We start from the raw sequence: 22,727 nt of genomic DNA on the forward strand, positions 1-22,727 counted from the left end.
AGTATTATATCCAAAATGTTCAATGTTTTTCATTTCCAAGATTCAGGCTGGCCCACTAAAAATCTCAAGTGTATCGGAGGCAATGAAAGAATCCAAACAGCCTGGCTCACAACTCCAAAAGCAAAAGGGAGACACTCCAGCCGCAACAACAGGTACCTGTGTTTAGAATCATCCTTTTAAAATTATAGGTAAATGAATAGTTTTAATGTATTTGTACCCATGGTTAAGAGGGTGGCCCTTCTGCGTGAAGGACTCTCCTGGTCCCTAGCTCTCACCCTGGGGGAAGACTGTTCTCACTTACTTGGGCCCCCATTTTAGGGGTGAGAGGGATATGAAATTGGGCTTTGTTACGAACAGCCACTGAGCGAGGGCAGCGGCAAGAATTGTCTTGCCCGCAACAGACTTTGGTTTTTCCTTTTATTTTTTTCCTCTGACGCTTAGCTTTCCCCCCTCCTTAGATTTTGGATCTAGTCCCTGTTTGCCTGCCTCTACAGTAGTTTTTTCTCCTCACTTCATTCTTAGTGGTAAAAGTGTTTTACTGGGTCTAGATCTGTAGGGGGTTTTTTGTCTTCATGATGTATCAGTAATCCCACTCTAGCGTACAACAGTTAACTCAAACCTGTTCAGTAATATATTGGAACTTTGTTGTTGTTGTTGTTGTTTTAAAGGTTTTATTTATTTAGTTTTAGAGAGGAGAAAGGGAGGGAGAGAAACATCAGTGTGTGGTTGCCTCTCACATGTCCCCTACTGGGAATCTGGCCCACAACCCAGACATGTGTCCTGACTGGGAATCCAACCCAGTAGGGGCAATGCGCCCTTACTGCGAACTTTGGTTCACAGGCTGGCAGTTTATTCATTGAGCCATACCAGCCAGGACATGTTTTTACGTTTCTCAGTCAGGGAACAAAACTTTTTATGTTTCTCCTTAGTCACATCTGTCCTCAATCAGCTGACTTTCATTTGGTGAATATTTACTACTGTGTGCCAAGCGTTATTCTAGGCACTGGGAATATAGCAATGAACAAAATAGTAAAGACTAACAAGCACAGCCCTGGCTGGTGTAGTCAGTGGATTGAGTGCTGGCCTGTGAACCAAAGGGTCACTGGTTTCCCAGTCAGGGCACGTGCCTGGGTTGTAGTCCGGATCCCCAGTAGGGGGTGTGTGAGAGGCAGCCACACATCGATGTTTCTCTCCCTCTCTTTCTCCTTCCCTTCCCCTCTCTCTAAAAATAAATAAAAATAAAATCTTAAAAAAAACTAATAAGCACAAGCTCTGGGGTTATTCCTTAGTGTCATGAGGGGCCGGAGATCACATATTAAATACACAAGTAAAATATATAGAATGTTAGTGATAAATATGGGTGGAAATATTGCCATTTTAATGGAGTAAGGAAAGTCTCACCTGGAAGGTTTCATGTGAGCTAAGGCAACAGAGGTGAGAGAGTTTACAAAACGCTGGCAAGGACAGGCGTCCCAGGCAGAGGGATTAGCTAGTGCAAAGACTTGGCATTTTCTAGCAAGGAGCAAATGAAGCTGGAGTGGAGCAAAAAGCCCGCTGTGGCCGTCCGAGAGGCCATCATAAGAATTTTGCTTTATATTCTGAGTGGAATGAGAAGTCCTTGGGAAGGTTCTGAGCGGGGGATTGATATCTGACTTTTATTTTAATAAGATCACTATTGTGGAGAATATATAAAGGACCAATGACAGCAGGTTCTGTGACAATCTAGCTTTATCTCTTAAATGGGACTGTCAGTTTATTTTGAAAGAATTTTCCTCCATTTTGTTGCTCTTTCCCTTTTTATTCAACCGCTAGAACTACTTATTTTCTCTTCACACTTCTAAGTATAATTTTTCAGCTCTTGAGTTTTTTCAGCCTTCTTTTCTTTGAAAATATGTCTATGAAATAATTTTAACTTAGTTCTGTTCTTCACTAATACCATCTTCACTGTGAACTTTTTGTGTTCAAAACTGTCATCTCATTCTTGCTTCTACCTCTTGTTTCATCTCCATCACTCTTAAATTTAAAAAGATTTTTTTGGTTAATTTGTTTTGTCTGCCTTCTTCATAACGGGCTCGTTTTTCCTTTGTTTTTATTTATCCATGTCATGTAAATGTTATGTCCACTTCTCAAATGTTAAGGTTTAGTACCACTCAGTACTGTGACTAGGCTTGCCTGAGAATAACGATGGTTAAAATGCAGTTGGATGCTGACAAGACTCTTTCCTAGTGGTTCCCAGCCGTTGTCCATCTTATGTGTGGGTTGTTATGTGGTGGACAGTTCCCTTTGCGTGTTTGAATAGCGGCAGCCCGTGCATATGTGTCTTTAAGGAATCAGACATGTTGTTGGTGATTGTAGTAGTAGATTCATGCGTGTTTCTCTCTTAATCCAGGAAACTGTAAATATCAGTAGTACATATTTATAGCATTTACAGTGGCAGCTCAAATTATTTCTGTAGCAGGTGATACACTGTCGGCCCCAGCCCCTGCGCTTCAGCGTGAAGAATCTATAAAAACCGGTCACCCTCAAATTGGTGAAGGAAAACCCAAGCCTGCAACTTCAGGTAGTTTAAATATTTATATTTGTGGTTTTATAAATGATATGTCACCAAAACTGTTTAATGCCTAGACAACCCACAGGCACTATGTAAGTAACATTTATACTGATTTTAAGTCTACAGACTTGTTTAGGCAATTTTTACAATTTCAAGATCAGAATAAATCTTTCACAACAAGGTATTTAAGTACTGAGCCCATCTGTCTTCATGTTGGAGTCATGAAGCGATGCTCTCAGTTGATGTAGCTGGCAAGTACAAACGATGGTATTTTTGTATCACAGTGAGCTGTTGAAATTCTGTGCTGAAATTTGATTTCCTCTTTACTTTTGCTGCAAGAGGAAGCATCCTCAGCTTCTGTAAGGGAGCGACCACCCGAAGAAGTTGCAGCTCGCCTTGCACAACAAGAAAAGCAAGAACAAGTTAAGCTTGAGTGTATGTAAACCTGACGGCTTCTTAAGTACTTTGTGTCGTCCCGTTAGTTACTGTCTTCAGCTATCAGCATAAGTTCCTCATCTATCAGCTAGTTGTGGTTTCTTTTGTTTCTTTAGTGGCATTGCTCTCTTCACCACCTTTATTTCATCACTTGTGTTCTTTCCATCTCAACTTCTTTAACCCCGGTGACAAGGGTCGTTCTTAGTGTACAGTGGTGAAAACGTCACATAATACTTGTACTTTCTTCATTTGTTTTTATTATGGTTAGTGTTAAAGGCTCTTCATTCTCTGGTGCACAGAAATTGTTTGCAATATACCTGAGTCTCTTTTCTTTCTTTTTTAAATTATGGTTGATATTCAAATTACAGTTTCAGGTGTACAGCATAGTTGTTAGACATTTCTGTAATTTACTAAGTGGTCACCCCGATAAATCTAGTACCTGCGAAACACCATGCATACTTATTTCAAAACTGTTAACTATATTCCTGATGCTGTACTTTACATCTTCATGCCTGTTCTGTAACAACAAATTTTGTTCTTCATCTTTTTTTAAATTGATTTTAGAAAGAGAGAGTTGGGGAAGTACAGGGAAGAGAGAGAGAGATTGATTTATTCTTCCACTTACTTATGCATTGTTGGTTGATTTTTGTAGGCGCCCTGGCCGTGGATCAAACTGCAGCCTTGGCATATTGGGCTGATGCTTTAACCGTCTGGAGCTACCCAGCCAGGGCCTAACTCATACTTCTTAATCCCTTCACCTTTTTTTGCTCATCCTCTAACTCCTGTCCCATCTGGCAGCCATCAGTTGTTTCTTTTGTTTCTGTTTGGTTTATTTGTAATTTTTTTCTTTTAGATTTCACATTTAAGTGAAATTACACTATATTTGTTTTTCTCTGTCTGACTTCACTTAGTGTAATACCTGTAGGTCTATCCATGCTGTCACAGATGGTAAGATTTCACGGCTTTTTATGGTTGAATAATATTCCACTTACATATGTGTACTGCTGCTTCTTTATGCACTCATCTGTTGATGGACATTTAGGTTGCTTCTCTATCTTGGCTCTTGTAAATAAAGCTGCAGTGAACATAGGGATGCATATATGGTTTTGAATTAGTGTTTTGGATTTCTTAACGTTATACCCAGAAGTGGAATTGCTGGGTCATAAGGTAGTTCCATTTTTAGTTTTTTGAAGAAACTCCCTACTCCTTCCCACAGTGTCTGCACCAATTTGCATTCCCACCAACAGTGCACAAGGGTTTCATTTTCTCCATGTTCTAGCTGATACTTGTTTGTTAATGTATTGATGGTAACCATTCTGACAGTTGTGAGGTGGTATCTCATTGTGGTTTTAATTTTCATCTCTCTGATGATTAATGATTTTGAGCATCTTTTCAAATGTCTGTTGACCATCTACATGTCCCCTTTGGGGAAATGTCTACTCAAGTCTTTTGCCTAGTTTTTAATTGTTTATTTTTTTCGTGTTAAATTGCATGGCCTTGTTAACCTGTACATTTATTTGTGTAGGTCGGAGTGGCTCATGCTCTGGTTACTACCCAGCCTCTGGGCTCTCACTGCAGGAATCCTGTTACCTGACATTGGTGGGGGTGGGTGTTTCACACATTCCTGGTTTCCAGCTGACTGAAGCATTTTTCTTTTTATGTTCCAGTTTTAAGTTTGCTGATGCTTTTAAAAAAGATATTAGATGTGTAAAAATGTATTGTCCAGTCTTAAACAAGGCACATGGGACATAATTTATTGTGCTGTGCTGCAGTGCATCGGTGTCTCTGGAGGTGGTGGGTGTGTAGGGTTTTGCTAGACCAAGGAGGTATTTATTTTAAATTCTTTATTGTTTTGTTTTGTTTATCTCTCCTTACCCCTATTTCTGTTTGTCATTCTACCTTGAGTCGTTCCTGTTTCCCTTCTAATGTGCTGTAGGCAAGTTTGTTAAAATTGTGTAAAGAGTAGAAATGAGCATAGGGGCAGAATTGTGTAAAGGGGCAGAACGAGCATAGGTGTGGGATGTTAATTTGGCTGCTTAGATTATTTACTTTTTTTACTTTTTTTGATGTTCAATAAATGACTAGTGTAAATAAATGAAATAGTTCTGATTTTCCACTTTTTAATTTTTTTCTGAATTCTTTACTACAAATCAAGATCACTTTTTAATTTATGTGTATTTTTTATTTTTCACTTTTCTCCTTTTATCATATGGACACCTTGAAGTAAGTCATAATTTAAAGATGGCAATGTCTGCTGTTTTGTCATGCTCCTTTTTTTTTGTCTAGTTGTTTTTATCTTTCATTTTGGGCATAGTGAAAATTTTCAAGATTCTGTCACTTTTTAGTTTTCTCCCCTATTTTAATTTAAAAATATGTCTGTAAAAATTTTACCAAGAATCAACGTTCAAAAAATCAACATGTTGGACTATGTCAAACTAAAAAAACTTCTGTACAGCAGAATTTCTGTTTAGTCAACAGAAATGAAAAGGCAGCCCATGGACGGCCTATGGAATGAGAGAAAATATTTGCACACTGTATCTGATGTGGGGTTGAATGTCCAAAATACGTATGGAACTCATCAACACAGTATCAATCAATCAATCAATCAATCACACACACACACACACACACACACAGTGAGTAGGACTCCTAAGAGGGCTTTGAGCCAGCGGCCTGATCTGCTGTGTCTGTGGGCCTCTGTGAAGTGGTTTATTGTTATTTGTGCTTGAATGTCCTGCCATTCATTCATGCGTGTTTATCTGTAGCCTCTCTTTCTCTGTACTTTCAGTTACGCTTCAGTTTCACATGTATGTCTTGGTATTTTCTCTAGTATTAACCTTTTTTTTATCTGTGTTGCAGAGGTACTGGGTGTGGTTCATTAGGTTCCATTTGTCTTGTTGCTTCTTTTGTTGGAAATCACCTTTTATTTTTGTCTCACTTGCCACAGGTATTTTCCTTTTTTGGTCATCTGATACCTGATAAATTTGTATTCTTACTGGCCCTTTTTCTTCCAATGGTGGGCGTGACTTTTCCATTTTAATATTGTATCTAAAATAATTCCTTGCTTTTATTTAAAAAAAACTTTCTTTTTGATTCCTGAAGCAGCATATAGCAATGTGATCTGGAATATTAGTGTCTGCCATTTCTTGAGTTCTTTGTGGAAAAGCACTGTCATTCTTTCTGTTTGTTTGTTTGTTTGTTTGCATGTTTTCATGCCTTTTTTTTCCTCTTGTCTGTGTTATTATCACATTTTGGTGATGCAGTTTACTGTGAGCATCCCCTCCTGCTAAGGAGATGAAAATGGGTACCTCTTTTCCTGTGGGTCTGTGTGATTGTTATTTAAGATGAAAAATGTTAGTGGTTATGCTGAGTTTATAGCCTATAATAGGTAAAAGGAACTATAGTGACCTGACCTTGTTCTTCCCATTTGAAATAAATGCCAGTCTTTTAAAAGAAATTTTTACCTTAAAAAAAATGACAAAAACACTTTTTATTTTGAAAAAATTTAGGTGTACATAAGAAAATATAGAATGAACCCCAACAGGTCTATCATTCAGATTCAATAATTCCTAGTATTTTATCATACTTTTAAATGAAACTCTCCTTCTCTAAATATGTATGGTTTTTTTTTTTTTTTTCTTTAACAGTTTGGGGAAAATGCAGTGGAAAACTCCTTATGAGCAGAGTGAAAGTTTAAAACAAAGTAATTTGTGGGGGGATCTGTTTTTTTAACTGTTCTTTTTAATTTAGCTTTAGCCAAGAGCTTGGAAGATGCCCTGAGCCAAACTGCCCACATCACTCAGCAGGCCATTGCAGCCCAGAATGCGGCAGTCCAGGCCATCAATGCCCACTCCAACACACTGAAAGCAGCCATGGACAATTCTGAGGTGAGCAAAAGAATGTGACTACACTTGCAGTATTTCAGAAACTGGTTTCTTACTCCTAGCATGGGCTTTCTCTCACTAGGTGAAGATAATCTAAAGTAATTGTCTTAAAAAAAGAACAGCAACGAGAAAAACCTTTGTGTTCTTTTAGGTGAATTTTTTTATTTTATTTTATTTATTTATCTTAGAGGGGAAGGGAAGGAGAGAGAGAGAGAGAGAGAGAGAGAGAGAGAGAGAGAGAGAGAGAGAGAGAGAAATATCAATATATGGTTGCCTCTCATTCGTCCCCTGCCCGGAACCGGGAACTGGCCTGCAACCCAGGCATGTGCCCTGCCTGGGAATCGAACCGCAACCGTGTGGTTCGCGGGCCCGCGCTCAATCCACTGAGCTACACCAGCCAGGGCTTAGGTGAATTTTTATATGGTGTTTTGTTTTATATTACAACAATGATACGGTACAAGAATTAGTTCAGATTTACTTTCATATCTTAATATTGCTTGAATATGTTTGTTGTTTGCTTTCTGTTTTTCTGCTCTAAAATCACCATTTTTTAATAAACTTTTAAAAAAGATTTCCTTTATTTTTAATTTATTTATTTTTAGAGACAGGGTAAGGCAAGGGAGAAAGAGGGGGAGAGAAACATTGATGTGCAAGAGAAACGTCCGTCGGTTGCCTCTCACACACCCCCATTTGGGGACCTGGCCCACAACCCAGGCATGTGCCCTGACAGGGAATCAAACCAGTGACCCCTTGATTTGCAGGCCAGCACTCAGTCCACTTAAGCCACACCAGCCAGGGCATAAAAATTTTGAGATACTTTTAGATTAACATGCAGTTCTAAGAAGTAATACAGGGAGATCCCATGTACCCTGAAATACCAGCTGTTTTACATGCTTATGCTGATTATTTAACTTACATTGAGTACTTCCAAGGGTAGAGTAATTACATTGATTTAAAAATGTAATGCCTGGATGGATGCAATAAGTTTCCTGTATAATTGCATTCAGTTATTTAGTATATAGAAATATATCTCAATACCAAGTCATTCATTTTATTTTATAATTTGTTTTCAATCCTCACCCAAGGGTATGTCTTACAAAGAGGAAGGGAGAGAGAGACGGAAACATCCGTAAGAAACATCTTATGTGCCCTAACCAGGAATCAAACCTGCAGTCTTTCGGTGTAAAGAATGACAACTGAGCCATCTGGCCAGGCAGTACCAAGTCAGTTAAAGAGTAAAATACATAAACTGTAAAGTTTACGGATCAGGTGATCATGCATGATCAGTAAAGTTACTTTTTTACCAAAACTATGGTTTTTTAAGAATATAAACACATTTCACATTGTTCAAAAGAGCTAAATTAGACCTTTGATATAAATAGCCAGAAACTACAACCTTTGAAGACTTAAAGAAAATTCTGTTTTATTGGAAGTCCAAGAAAATAAAATTTAAATTTCAGTCAGAGTTCAGTCAGGAAAATGCACCCACACAGAATATTTAATATGCTGGTTATACAGGTATGGGAAGGCTTGAAGTNTCTTGGTATTTTCTCTAGTATTAACCTTTTTTTATCTGTGTTGCAGAGGTACTGGGTGTGGTTCATTAGGTTCCATTTGTCTTGTTGCTTCTTTTGTTGGAAATCACCTTTTATTTTTGTCTCACCTGCCACAGGTATTTTCCTTTTTTGGTCATCTAATACCTGATAAATTTGTATTCTTACTGGCCTTTTTTCTTCCAATGGTGTGCGTGACTTTTCCATTTTAATATTGTATCTAAAATAATTCCTTGCTTTTATTTTTAAAAAACTTTCTTTTTGATTCCTGAAGCAGCACATAGCAATGTGATCTGGAATATTAGTGTCTGCCATTTCTTGAGTTCTTTGTGGAAAAGCACTGTCCATTCTTTCTGTTTGTTTGTTTGTTTGTATGTTTTCATGCCTGTCTTTTTTTTTCTCTTGTCTGTGTTATTATCACATTTTGGTGATGCAGTTTACTGTGAGCATCCCCTCCTGCTAAGGAGATGAAAATGGGTACCTCTTTTCCTGTGGGTCTGCGTGATTGTTATTTAAGATGAAAAATGTTAGTGGTTATGCTGAGTTTATAGCCTATAATAGGTAAAAGGGACTATAGTGACCTGAACCTTGTTCTTCCCATTTGAAATAAATGCCAGTCTTTTAAAAGAAATTTTTACCTTAAAAAAAAAAAACGACAAAAACACTTTTTATTTTGAAAAAATTTAGGTGTACATAAGAAAATACATAATGAACCCCAACAGATCTATCATTCAGATTCAATAATTCCTAATATTTTATCATACTTTTAAATGAAACTTTCCTTCTCTAGATCTGTATGGGTTTTTTTGTTGTTTTTTTTTTTTGCTTTAACAGTTTGGGGAAAATGCAGTGGAAAACTCCTTATGAGCAGAGTGAAAGTTTAAAACAAAGAAATTTGTGGGGGGATCTGTTTTTTTAACTGTTCTTTTTAATTTAGCTTTAGCCAAGAGCTTGGAAGATGCCCTGAGCCAAACTGCCCACATCACTCAGCAGGCCATTGCAGCCCAGAATGCGGCAGTCCAGGCCATCAATGCCCACTCCAACACACTGAAAGCAGCCATGGACAATTCTGAGGTGAGCAAAAGAATGTGACTACACTTGCAGTATTTAAGAAACTGGTTTCTTACTCCTAGCATGGGCTTTCTCTCACTAGGTGAAGATAATCTAAAGTAATTGTCTTAAAAAAAGAACAGCAACAAGAAAAACCTTTGTGTTCTTTTAGGTGAATTTTTATATGGTGTTTTGTTTTATATCACAACAATGATACGGTACAAGAATTAGTTCAGCTTTACTTTCATATCTTAATATTGCTTGAATATGTTTGTTGTTTGCTTTCTGTTTTTCTGCTCTAAAATCACCATTTTTAAATAAACTCTTAAAAAAGATTTCCTTCATTTTTAATTTATTTATTTTTAGAGACAGGGGGAGGCAAGGGAGAAAGAGGGGGAGAGAAACATTGATGTGCAAGAGAAACGTCCGTCGGTTGCCTCTCACACACCCCCATTTGGGGACCTGGCCCACAACCTAGGCATGTGCCCTGACAGGGAATCAAACCAGTGACCCCTTGATTCGCAGGCCAGCACTCAGTCCACTTAAGCCACACCAGCCAGGGCATAAAAATTTTGAGATACTTTTAGATTAACGTGCAGTTCTAAGAAGTAATACAGGCCTGCGAACCAGACGATCGCGGTTCGATTCCCAGTCAGGGCACATGCTTGGGTTGCAGGCCAGTTTCCAGCAGGGGTCAGTTCCCTGCAGGGGATGCACCAGAAGCAACCATACATTGATGTTTCCTTCCTCTCTCCTTCCCTTCCCCTCTAAAGATAAATAAATAAAATAAAAAAAAAAAAAAAAAAAAAAAAAAAAAAAAAAAAAAAAAAAAAAAAAAAAAAAAAAAAAGAAGTAATACAGGGAGATCCCATGTACCCTGAAATACCAGCTATTTTACATGCTTATGCTGATTATTTAACTTACATTGAGTACTTCCAAGGGTAGAGTAATTACATTGATTTGAAAATGTAATTCCTGGATGGATGCAATAAGTTTCCTTTATAATTGCATTCAGTTATTTAGTATATAGAAATATATCTCAATACTAAGTCACTCATTTTATTTTATAATTTGTTTTCAATCCTCACCCAAGGGTATGTCTTACAAAGAGGAAGGGGGAGAGAGACGGAAACATCCGTAAGAAACATCTTATGTGCCCTAACCAGGAATCAAACCTGCAGTCTTTCGGTGTAAAGAATGACAACTGAGCCACCTGGCCAGGCAGTACCAAGTCAGTTAAAGAGTAAAGTACATAAACTGTAAAGTTTACGGATCAGGCGATCATGCATGATCAGTAAAGTTACTTTTTTACCAAAACTATGGTTTTTTAAGAATATAAACACATTTCACATTGTTCAAAAGAGCTAAATTAGACCTTTGATATAAATAGCCAGAAACTACAACCTTTGAAGACTTAAAGAAAATTCTGTTTTATTGGAAGTCCAAGAAAATAAAATTTAAATTTCAGTCAGAGTTCAGTCAGGAAAATGCACCCACACAGAATATTTAATATGCTGGTTATACAGGTATGGGAAGGCTTGAAGTTGCATGGTATCAGGAAATTGGGTTCAAACCCAAATGGACCAGTATCTCTCGGAAGGACACTGATTAGAAACTTTAAATATCTGTGGTACTACTTTGGTGGGAGGCTGCCTAAGAGGCTCTTCTCTCTTCCCAGTGAGCACATAGTACGGGGTGCGTGTGGGTTAGACAGTATGACATCTGTTGTGATCAGGATTTTCCCACTGAAGAGCACCTCACAGGAACGGTGAACTAGATTAGGGAGTATTAAGCTGGTATTATAAAATTATCAGAAAAATGTATGAAGAAAAGTTTTGAAATGTTAATGGATTCCAACCTCTGTTTTTTTTCTAGTAAAAGAAGCTACAGGTGCACACAGGCACTATGATAACTGAATTACTTTATCAAATCAGTGTTTTGAGACAGTTAGAGTTGGCCTGATTATAGAGGAACCTGGTGTCTGCCTTACAGTGCAGCTTGTCCTTGGAGACCCCCATGTGTGGGATACGTTCAACAGAGGGAGACACGTTTTGGCCCCCAGATACCTCACTAGCACTTACATGTTTTATGAGTCTTCTGGGTTAGTTATAAAGAGTTCTCTTCCTACGAAAACAGGTTTTTCTTTCTTTAAAAAATGATCATATCTTTTAAATTGGTTGATTGATTTTAAAGAAAGAGAGAGAGAGACATCAATATGTTGTTCTATTTATTTATGTATTTGTTGGTTGATTCTTGTACATGCCCAGGCAGGGAGGTCAAACCTTGGTGTATTGGGATGATGCTCTAACTAACTGAGCTACCCAGTCAAGGCCAATATTCTTATACGAGCATACTCTGAAGCCATGGAAAATGTTATACCTGACGAGAGATTGATACGGTCCAACCAGCACCGTTTCTTGATGTATTTTTTTTTGCAAAATGGATAAGGTGGCAATTCACTGAAACAGCAACTTCACTATTCACACTATAACATTGATTTGCTTTGTCACTTTGCAACAATTTATGTAAAACATAAAAACGGAAAAGTCAGATACAAAGATAGAAGTAATGTACCAAATCTTTTATTTAAAAGCTGGGACTCTTAAACCTGAAGTTGGGTACTATGGATAGAATTCATGGGTTTGTTGAACTTGGGTAGAAAACATCTTAATTTTTTTCTAGTCTCAAAACCTTCTCCTTCAGTTACGAGTATCAGTAACAGACAGCAGTAGTGTTAACACTCTTTGTAACTTTGTCACCAGTAGAGAGCACAGGTATTTTCCAGTCAAATTATAGTACTTGCAGATCTCTTGAAATATCACTTATGCTCATCACTACTTCTAAATTAAGTTTTTTACTAGTCCTACCACTGGATCATGGTTTCTATTTTGCAGAATTTAAACAGTAATTTATATGTTTGTGTACAGCGATTGGGTTCCTTTGTAAGTTTCATGTTAAGCATTCAAACCTGGTATTCTGAGAAGCCTTCTCAGACCGCCACAGTGGTCCAGTGGCAAGGTTGAGTGATGTTGTTTGAACTTTTCGTTGACCATAGATGAACCTTTAAAATGGAGATCGTGCTCGCTGTCAGTGGGAACATAATGTGGGGAATTGGTTGTGAATGACCCAAACTAGAGGCGTTACTTTTGCTGGGCCCTCCTTCCAAAGCAGTGGGCCTGGGACTACAGAGGCAGGACTGTGTGTATTTCTAACTTGGGAAGGTACAAGTTGGGCGTCCATGGCCACAACACCTTACTGAGATGACAGCAGCCTCTGTCTGGGGACCAGGAGTGGTCCTGTTTGGGCAATTTGAAATGTAGTCATTGAACCAATTCACTTGTTTTTTTTCTTAGATAAAAGTATTTTGTTCCCTGATAGTTTAGTTTGTTCCTGTTCATCTCCAGGGTCGTAGCACAGTGTACTTTCCAGATAAGCCATGAAGTAGTTTTGCTTCATATCTATACAGAACACGTTTGCTTTAAACTATATGCATTTGGGAAGAGGAAAGAGAGAAAGAAGCATTTAAAACAGTTAATAGTTAATTTAAAAATATTTAAAGTAGTCCAGACAGTTCCAAATAACATTCCACTTATTGTGTATATGACACAGAATGCAGTGAGGGTGGGAGCTGGACTCATCTGTGCCTTTGGTGACCTGGGTTCCTGCCTCATGGTGTGAGCGCCTCTGCACTGAGTGTGATGGCAGTGTTCCCGAGGGGGGCGGGGCAGGGCCGGGCGGGGCGGGGCGGGGCCGGGTGGGCCGGGGCGGGGCGGGACCCTGTGTTTCCTCTGCTCAGCTGAAGGAGTAGAGTCAGTTGAGAAGCTGGAGTAAAACCATGTTGGGCGTACCTAAGGAATTTTCAAGGAAAACTTTTATTTATATGTAAATTTTATCTATCTATGTATATAATTCACATTCTGTAAAATTCACGTGGGAGGGTTGACATGAGTACATTAGTTGATTTTCCCCTTACAGATTACAGAATGTCGTTCTTTAGATTAATATTTGAGAGGAGGAAGGCTCCTACAAGTGTGTAAACTTTGTACTCATCCTTAAACTACGGTTTTGGTAAACAGACCTACCAGTTAAGAGAAATTTAAGTACCAGTGCTTCATTGAAGAGTGATTTCATTGACAAACATAATTCATGGTCTCATTAACTTTTTCTGCCTCATGTTTTGAGAATGTAACAAAAATGCTCATACACATAGGAACACATCTTTTGCAATGTTGTGGGGGGAAGGGTGGTTGATGGTAGATGGTTCATGGGTTTCTTTGAGCTCACCATGAACCTTAGATTAAGAGTTTCTACTGTGGATAATTATTGAATGTAACTTTTTACCTTTGAATTTAATGCCACTTATTTCTGCATTTGGTCATGTTTGCCTGTCCTGTGACAGTAATAGCAGCAGTTCATGTTTATGTAATTCATTTTTTTTGTACTAATGGGATTGTCTCCTTTTATTTTTTAAAAATTAACTTACTTTTCAATTACAGTTGACATGCAATACTGTATGTCATTAGTACACTAGTTGTACTAATGTACAGTTTTCAGGTGTACAACGTGCTGATTAGACATTTATATATATCTTACTCAGTGACCGCCCCAATAAATCTAGTAATTAAAGCTTTTTGTTTAGGTTGCAGGTGAGAAGAAGTCAGCTCAGTGGCGCACAGTGGAAGGCGCATTGAAGGAACGCAGAAAGGCAGTAGATGAGGCTGCTGATGCCCTTCTCAAAGCCAAGTAATTACTCATGGACTTTAACAAGTAATTAGGGCCTCCTGGTGGCTTTTTTTGGGCTGGGTTTTCTTTGTTTTGTCTGTATAGAATGAGGAAGGAGAGAAACCCTTTCTTCCCTCATTACCTGGATTTGCATTGGTATTGGAAACACCAAGGTTTAAAACAGGAAAGAAGGAATGAGATATTAGGCCAAAATAAATTTGACAGAAATCTAAATTAGAGATGCTGTATAAAAAGCAGTTTTCTTTGGATTATTGATTAGGTGATGTGTCTCTACAGACTTACTGAGCTTCTGCCATAATTTCAAGATTTTTCTTGGATGGTTTGAGCAGTTAAATTTAGAGTAGGGGTGTCAAACTCATTTCACCAGGAGCCACATCAGCCTCATGATTGCCTTCAAAGGGTCGAATGTAATTTCAACTCTTTACCTGTTAAGGAGTAGTTACATTTATACAGTTCTAAAATTATTTCGGCCTTCGAAGGCAACTGCGAGGCTGATGTGGCCCCCGGTGACACCCCTGATTTAGAGCGTATCTCACAGTTTCTTTGCTTTAACAAAGTAGTCATGTATAATACAGTGGGTTGGTTTTATGTCACCCTGACCTTGGTTCCTAGAAGTTGGCCAAAAGTAGGATCAAGCATGCAAACCAAAGGTTCTCACCAACATAATGGAATCATTATATGTCATTCACAGTTTTGCTGTCTTCCTTAAGATATTTATTGTTGGTAGAGAAAGAAAAGCCTTCTAATGTCAGCATATCTTTTAGAAGATTTTGGACATTACGCTCACATCACTCCAGACCAGGAGTCAGGGTTCTGAGTCTGTGTGTGGTGGTGGGAAGACCACAGTCCATCTGATCTGTGAAACACTGAATGGTTAGGGCTCCCGGATACCCAGTGACTTGCTCAGTGAGCTCTTTGGTCTCCTTCCTCGCGTTTGTCTTTACATGCTCGTTGGCATCAACCCGAGCCTTCCAAACGCTGCCATTTATTAAATGTTCTCTGTGTGGCAGGCACTGTGCCAGGTACTTCTTAAGAATGGCCTCTAATCCCTGTTAATACAAGAGTGTGCAGCAAAGGAGAGGCAAGTTTACCTGGTTCCGAAGCCTGTGCCTTCCCCTGTGCCTGTGCCCCTTCTCCGGTTCACCCGAGGAGAGCGGACCCTGACTGAGGTGTTTTCAGTTGTTGACAGGGACGGGGTTCTCTGCGTACGACTATGAAAAAGCATGGAGTAATTTTTCTCAAATTTTATTTTTTTACAAACTTGAAACAATATTATGTTGTATTAACTTTAAACTCTAATAAAATTGACAAGGAATAATACTCAACCTTTGTTTTGTGTATTGGTTTTCAGAGAAGAGTTAGAGAAGATGAAAAGTGTAGTTGAAAATGCAAAGAAAAAAGAGGTTGCTGGGGCCAAACCTCATGTTGCTGCCGCAGAGGGGAGACTTCACAGCCTGATAGTTGACCTGGATAATGTGGTCCGAAAGGTGTGTTTTCTAGGTTGTTTACAAGTAGTTTTTACTTTTAAATATAATCCTTTAGCCAGAGGATTTTAAGAAAATAAAATTATTTATTCAGGAAAATAATAAATTGTTACCATCTCTCTCCCTTTTCCCCTGCCAAAAAATTTAGTTGTTACAAATTTTACAAACTTGAGTTGGACACGAAGCGAAGCGGATTGCTGAATATTGTTGATACTTTTTATAACAGTTAACATTTTTGGTCATGATTATGACCACTTAGGAAAATTTTTATTTTGTAGCAGGTCTTCTGTTTGTACCTGTGATCTGTGTGGGCGCGGGAGAGGGCTTGACAGTGGTGTTTGCACAGAATTAGAAGGAAATAAAGGCAAAGCTTATGTTCCTTTCTGAGCTTTAGTTTTTCTCTATGTTTTTTATATATTCCCAACCAAACGTAAATAAATAAAGGAATATGACTTCTTTTTTCTTGGAACACATGTGGCACTTTGTGTTTGCTTCATCCACATACCCCTTGTATTTGCTCAGGTCGAAGCGGCTCAGTCTGAGGCTAAGGTGGTGTCTCAGTACCACGAGCTGGTGGTCCAAGCCCGGGACGACTTCAAGCGAGAACTGGACAGCATTACTCCAGAAGTCTTGCCAGGGTGGAAGGGGATGAGTAAGTACAACTGGAGTGTCGGCCCTTTTCTTTTTCATTTCTTTACAACTGACTGACTAATCTAAGCTTGCTTTAGGTCCCTTCATCTAGTCCAAACCTCTCTGGCGTGCATCTTATTTGTTGTACGCAGCATTTCATTTCAGTGATGGCCATGGCAGATAACAGACCTGTGACAGCGCCCTCATGGTTTTAGCGATAGTCAACACGAGTTCCAGTCAGTGTTTGATTCCATAATCCATGATTATGGCCTCTACCACTCAGAACAGAGTGGTTTTGTTTTTTGTTTTTTTTGGTATCCGAGTGAGTGAAAGGGACATTATAATCTTGATTCTATTAGAATATTATATATATGTAAAATTATTCAAAACCTTTAGTACTTTAAAAATATTCATAATGAGTTATTTAAGACACCCCTACTGCTCTCTGACAGTGGTGTGATTGAGAACTCACCCAGGGGCGCTGCAGTGAAGAAGAAGTTGGCTGTGTGGCTGTTGCTTTTGAACAGCTCCGGCTGCAGGGACCTTTGATGGTCAAGGAGTTACACAGTGTACCTGTGGGGCATAGTCTCATTGTCCTGAAGTGCTGTGAGGGTAGTAAGAATTAGAAGTTTGCAGCCTCAAGAATACTGTTTAGCCCTGGCTGGTGTAGCTCAGTGGATTGAGCACAGGCCTCTAAAGCAGGGGTCGCTGGTTTGATCCCGGTCGGGGCATGTGCCTGGGTTGCGGGCCAGGTCCCCAGTGAGGGACACCTGAGAGGCAACCACACATTGATGTTTCTCTCCCACTCTTTCTCCTTCCCTTCCCCTCTCTCTAAAAATAAATAAATAAAATATTTTTTTGAAGAAGAATACTGTTTAAATGCCAGTGTCTGTTAGAAACCGGACGTCGGGTAGGACTGGAAGAACTGCTGTGGGAGACCTCGCTGGGCCGCGGAGCCACAGCGGGTCCAAGGGGCAAAGGGATTGAAAACCAGTGCAGGGATTCTGTCTGCGTCAGGGTCAGTCGGGGAAATTTAATGGCCAGAAGTGGAATCAAGGCTGTCAAAAATAACTAGACATTTAGTTTACTTAATTCAGTTGGTTGAGGGAGATATCAGACTCATGTCAAAGAAAAAATCTCTATAAAAGCAGGATTTAATAAGAGATTCAAGTGGAGAAACACACAGAGTTCAGTCTGGGAGTAGTGACACTGTTTGCACACAGCTGTTTAAACTCACTAAAAGCTGGCAACGAGGGCAGTGTGGGCAGGCTGCCCCCACACAGACTTTGTTAGGCCACATCTGCAGTTTCTCTCGTCAGAATTTCTCAAGAGCTGTGCTTCATCGAGGTAGCAACTGAAACTTTGTCACTGCAGACACCTTCCCTCTTCTGTCTTAACTCCAGAATTCACTGTCTTATTCTTTTGAAATTGTTATTTTCTGCTTTTTTCTGTTTGTTGTGTATCTCTCTCCATTAAGCATGAGCTCCTTGGCATGAGTGTGGTTGGAAGACAGTGGGGAGTCTAAGCTGGCTGAAATAAATGCAGTCGGCTGGGAGGGCAGGGCAGGCTTTGACTGGGAGGTGTTGGTGGTGAGTCTGTCCCTGGGAGTTTGCGTGCTCTCATTCCAAATACTTGTCTTCGCTCTTCTTATCAGGCTAAATCCTTCTGATTTGTGCAAGCCAGCCTCAGAAGTTTTTAAGTTTTAAAAAATTCTTTTGCTAATGTTGAAAATGCCCATTGTTTTCATTTAACGTGGGAACAGTAAAGCAGTTGTTCCCAACCCAGACTGTTTTGCACCCCCTCAAAGGATGTTTGGTGATGTTTGGAGACATTTTTATTTGCCACATTGGGGGTTGCCACTGGCATCTGTGGGTTCAGAGCAGAGATGCTGCTAAACACCCTACAGTGCGCAGACTAGCCCCCCCCCAACAGAGAATTATCTGGCTAGCATGTTGGTGGTAATGAGGTTGAAAAACCCAGCATTAAAGAGCTGTTACCGTGGACAAAGTGAAAGTACCTTGCAGTACTGTCTCCAAATTATGTTTTTTTACAGCCTCTATTTAATGCTGTATTAACTTTTTTTTTTTAAATTACTCTTTTTTTTAAAGATTTTATTTATTTGTTTATTTATCTTTAGAGGAGAAGGAGAGAGAGAGAAACATCAATGTATGGTTGCCTTTCATGCATCCCCTGCTGGGAGTTGGCCTGCAGGGAACCAGCCTGCAACCCAGGCATGTGCCCTGACTGGGAATCGAACCGCGATCCTCTGGTTCGCAGGCCCGCTGTATTAACTTTTAAAATAGATTATATATTCACATAGTACAAAATGTAAAAGGGACAAGTGGCATCTGGTCACTTGTCCAGATGTTTCCCTTTACATGCCCACAGCCACACAGTTTTCCTGCCTCTGGCATTGATCTCTTGTATAACTCTGGAGATAGTGGAATACTCCACCATTACCCCAGCCCTTAGCAGATATCCTTGCCTCTAACATCTGAGCTCATTTAAGACCTATACCAAACTTGTTAATTCTGATTTGTGTTATTAGTTATTTTGCTCTTATTAGTCTTATTTCCCTAAGTTAGAAAAGTCCTAGTGATCTACATGTCTAATACTTTTTCTGTGTTCTCCATAGCTGAGCATGGTGTCATACATACAATAAAAGCTAAAATTATTGAGCATTATTTTATGTGTAGCACAGTGAAATGATTTAAATTTCATTATAGCCCTATGAGGTAAATGTTGTTATATGTCCATTTTATAGATGAGAAAGTTGAGACACAGAGACGTTAAGTAATTTGCCTGAGGTTGGGGATAGAGCCAGGATTTCATTCTTACTCACTGGCCTCGCTATTCTTTGCTGATTGGTTTGTACTGACAGCATAGGACCCCTTTCAGGTTTTCAGGAGTGATATAATGAGCAAGAAAGTTCGTTTTTATGGGGTTGAGAGTATAGGGAGGGATGCTTAAGGACAAAGAAGCTAGTTAAAAGCTGCTGGAGTAATGTGAGGGCGAGTGATACTGGCCTCCTGAGGGTATGTGTGCCAGGGGCACTGAAAATGAAGAATGAGAATGAAACATTGTCATTGTTTAGCAGTTGATTTGTTGTTGATCCATAGGTTATAGTGTCTAGTGAAGTTTATGATGTATATACTTCCTGGTCCAACAGTTCAACTCCTGGATACGAGGTGTAGGAGACGTCATACGAGTGCCAAGAGAGAGTTGTGAAAGTGTTCGTAGCAGCACTAAGAGCGGAGAAATCAGGAATAGCTCAATGTGCCTCATATGGCTGTGTAAACAAATGAACCAAAGTTGTCTCTCTCAAAGACAGACGTTAAGAAAAACAAAAAGCTGCAAAAGAATTCATAGAGTAGAATACCACTTAATGTGAAGCTTAAGAACATGCAAAAACTAAGCCATGTATTGTCTGAGGATGCATGCAAAAGTAAAACATAACGAAATAGATGATAAACACCACTGTGGGGAAGTGAGGAGGAGTCATTAGGAGGCGTGCTGTTGCCAGGAGGGGAGAATCGGGGGCAAGGCATAAATTGTGAGTATTCCCAGGGAACATTTCCTTCATTGCGTAAAGACTAGTATGGCCTCTTTATGCGCCATGTTAAGACTGACATATTACTTCTCACCTTGCCCATCTTTGTTATTTTTTCCTTCAGTGGGACCGATTTCTGGTTGAATACCAGATTAAGTGGTTGAAATGAAGGGTGATTTTGGATGAGAATACCTTTGCACTTTCAGGTTCTAAGGGCCATGCCCAGGATATTGAGACGCTTACACTGAGAGACTGGAGGTGGGCCGAGGTTCCCTCTCCTGTCAGGCGCGCACTCAGTGGTGCTGTGAGCCTGCTGCGGGTGTCATCTAGGCTATTTAGAGTGTTGTTGTTCTCTTCCTTGCCATCGAATCAGGTGGTCACAGTTCTCAGTTTAATTTGTAAGGGTTAAACTCAAATTTAATGTGAGTTCACTGTTTGCAGATTTCCAAATAAGGAACATTAATTTCTTAATTGAAATGCTAGGAGAAGCCTGATACTTAGAACAGAGTCAGAACTGTGCCTAAGTGAAATACTTTATAAAGTAATGCAAATGGGGGATGTAAATGAGAATTATAGTTTCTATAGAAAAACTAAATTGATTGCTTTAGCAAAAATAGAGTGCCCAGAAATGAAAACTTATAATATTAGTGACTTATTTTCTAAAACATTAGAATTTACCTTGATTTATATTGTTTTACAATCCTTAAAAGTTTTAGGAAGTAAGCTATTATTTTGCTTCCAAATGTTAAAATATGCTTTTCAAACTCTGGCTGGGTAGTTCAGTTGGTTAGAGCATCATCCTGATACGCCAAGGTTGTGGGTTTGATCCCCAGTCAGGGCACACACAAGAATCAACCAAGAAATGTATGAATAAGTGGAACAGCAAATCAGTGTTTCTCTCTCTCTCTCTCCCCCTCATCTAAAAATCAATCAATAAAAATTTTAAAAAATTTAAATGAAATACCCATTTTCTACTGGTTTCTCATTCCTTGTTTTCTTTTGGGTATTTCTGCTTAATTATTAATGATTAATAATTTAAATATGTATATTCTGTTTTTAAAGCTGTTTTTCTTTTCTTTTGTAGCTGTTTCTGATCTAGGTGAGTAATTATGTGTTTTTTTATGTTCAAAGTCATTTGTTTTGGGTCATTAGAAGGCTGAAGTCTTTTTGTTCTGCCTGTGATTCTTAAACTAAATCACCTGCATAACATCGGGTTGGTCAAAAAGTTTGTTTTTTTCCATAAGATGGCTGTAGTAGTGCTTAGTTGTCTTTAACTTCATGTGAAGCTATTTTGATTGTACTGTGACAGCTGTCTTATCAGTATGCATTTAAAAAATCTAATCAAAATTGGTGAAGTTTTGTGTAGTCATTTTAAAATTGAAGATGGAAGAAAATAAGCAACGTTTTTGGCATATTATGCTGTATTATTTCAATAAAGCTAAAATCACAACTGAAACTCAAAAAAAGATTTTGTGCAGTGGGTGGAGACGGTGCTGTGACTGACAGAACATGTCAGAAGTGGTTTGTGAAGCTCTGGGCTGGAGATGTCTCGCTGGATGATGCTCTGTGGTTGGGTAGGACCAGTTGCAGTTGACAGCGAGCAAACTGAGACATTAATTGAGGAGAGTCAGTGTTGTACCATGCGGGAGATAGCCAACATGCTCACAGTGTCTAAATCAATAAAGGTATTGGTGCAAATGAAAAGTGTGTTTTTTATTTTATGGAAGGAAACATGCATTTTTTGGCCAACCCACTATAAAGTAGAATTATGCGGCATGTGATAAATGTGACTCCAATATTTTTTGCATCCATGTTTTCTCATCTATAAAAATGTTTCACCAGGTTATTGGAAACCTGTAGGTGTGGGTGTGTGGGGGTGTGTTTTCTTTTGTAAAATTTTAAATAATAAAATGTAGGAAGAAAATGATAATGAACTTCTATGAATCCATCACCCAACTCAGAAATGATCGATTTTGTCTCATTTATTTCCACAGTGGATTTTGAAGCAGATTCCAGATATTTTATCTTGTTACTTGTAAATACTTTCAGTATGTTTTTTAAAAAGTAATCACTGTACAATTAGCATAGCTAAAATAATAATAATTCTCTAATATCATCAAATGTCTATTCAGTGCTTAAATATCCCCAATTATTTTATAGAATGAAATTTTTTTAGTTGTTTTATTTGAATCAGTATACAAAGAAGCTACACATGTTGAATTTGGTCAATAAATCTCTTAATCCCCACTTTGTTTTTTTGTTTTTCAATCTATTGTAGAGTTGAGTCATTTATCATATAGTATTTCTCACATTCTGTATTTTGCTTTTACAGCCATAATTCTTAATCTAGGGTAATATATTAGAACGCTTCTGCTGTGTGAAATTGGGATGGGGGTGGGAAGAGTATTTAAGCCTAAATTAGAATCCCTGGGCATAAGTATTTTTAAAAACTCCGCAAGTGATTCTGATGGATGGGCCTGGTTGCAGATCACTCACTGCCCTAGGTCATCCCACCTGTTGTAGGAGGTGTGTTGTGTGAGTACCATCTGTTGTAGGAAGGCATCGGACTCTTATTAGGGAAGAGCCTGACTTTGGTTTGATTTTTGGCAGAAAAGAATCTTTACTTGTATGCCTGATACGACTAATAGTTATGCATAAAAGAAAATGTAGAAGTGATTGTATATGAAAGTTTTGTCTTTACAGGCAAAATTATGGTGAGTTGTTAAACAAATTTATAATTCAGATTACAAGTACTAATTTGGGTCCCTGGCCAAGAACTGATTGTGTACTTGAAAGCCTACCGAAATGACTTCACCTGGCATTGAAAACAGCTTAGTTGTTAGCCAT

At 38.8% G+C, this 22,727-nt stretch overlaps 1 protein-coding gene across 9 annotated transcripts in view; it reads left to right on the top strand.

Moving 5' to 3' along the window:
- The window catches only part of IMMT (inner membrane mitochondrial protein), a 52,292-nt gene that overhangs the window by 23,212 nt on the left and 6,353 nt on the right, over positions 1–22,727 (top strand). Inside the window, exons 4-11 of one of the 9 annotated variants that reach the window (XM_037039030.1) lie at positions 41–152; positions 2,456–2,560; positions 2,891–2,986; positions 6,737–6,873; positions 14,113–14,216; positions 15,568–15,703; positions 16,223–16,352; positions 20,965–20,979. In XM_037039030.1, the coding sequence (XP_036894925.1) occupies positions 41–152; positions 2,456–2,560; positions 2,891–2,986; positions 6,737–6,873; positions 14,113–14,216; positions 15,568–15,703; positions 16,223–16,352; positions 20,965–20,979 (835 nt within the window). The remainder of the gene's footprint in view (positions 1–40; positions 153–2,455; positions 2,561–2,890; positions 2,987–6,736; positions 6,874–14,112; positions 14,217–15,567; positions 15,704–16,222; positions 16,353–20,964; positions 20,980–22,727) is intronic. The other 8 variants (XM_037039038.1, XM_037039032.1, XM_037039049.1 and 5 more) reach the window with 8 other exon arrangements.

The sequence above is a fragment of the Sturnira hondurensis genome, unplaced genomic scaffold, assembly GCF_014824575.4.
Source record: "Sturnira hondurensis isolate 20B ecotype Veracruz unplaced genomic scaffold, ASM1482457v3 Scaffold0002039, whole genome shotgun sequence".
Lineage (NCBI taxonomy): Eukaryota > Metazoa > Chordata > Mammalia > Chiroptera > Phyllostomidae > Sturnira > Sturnira hondurensis.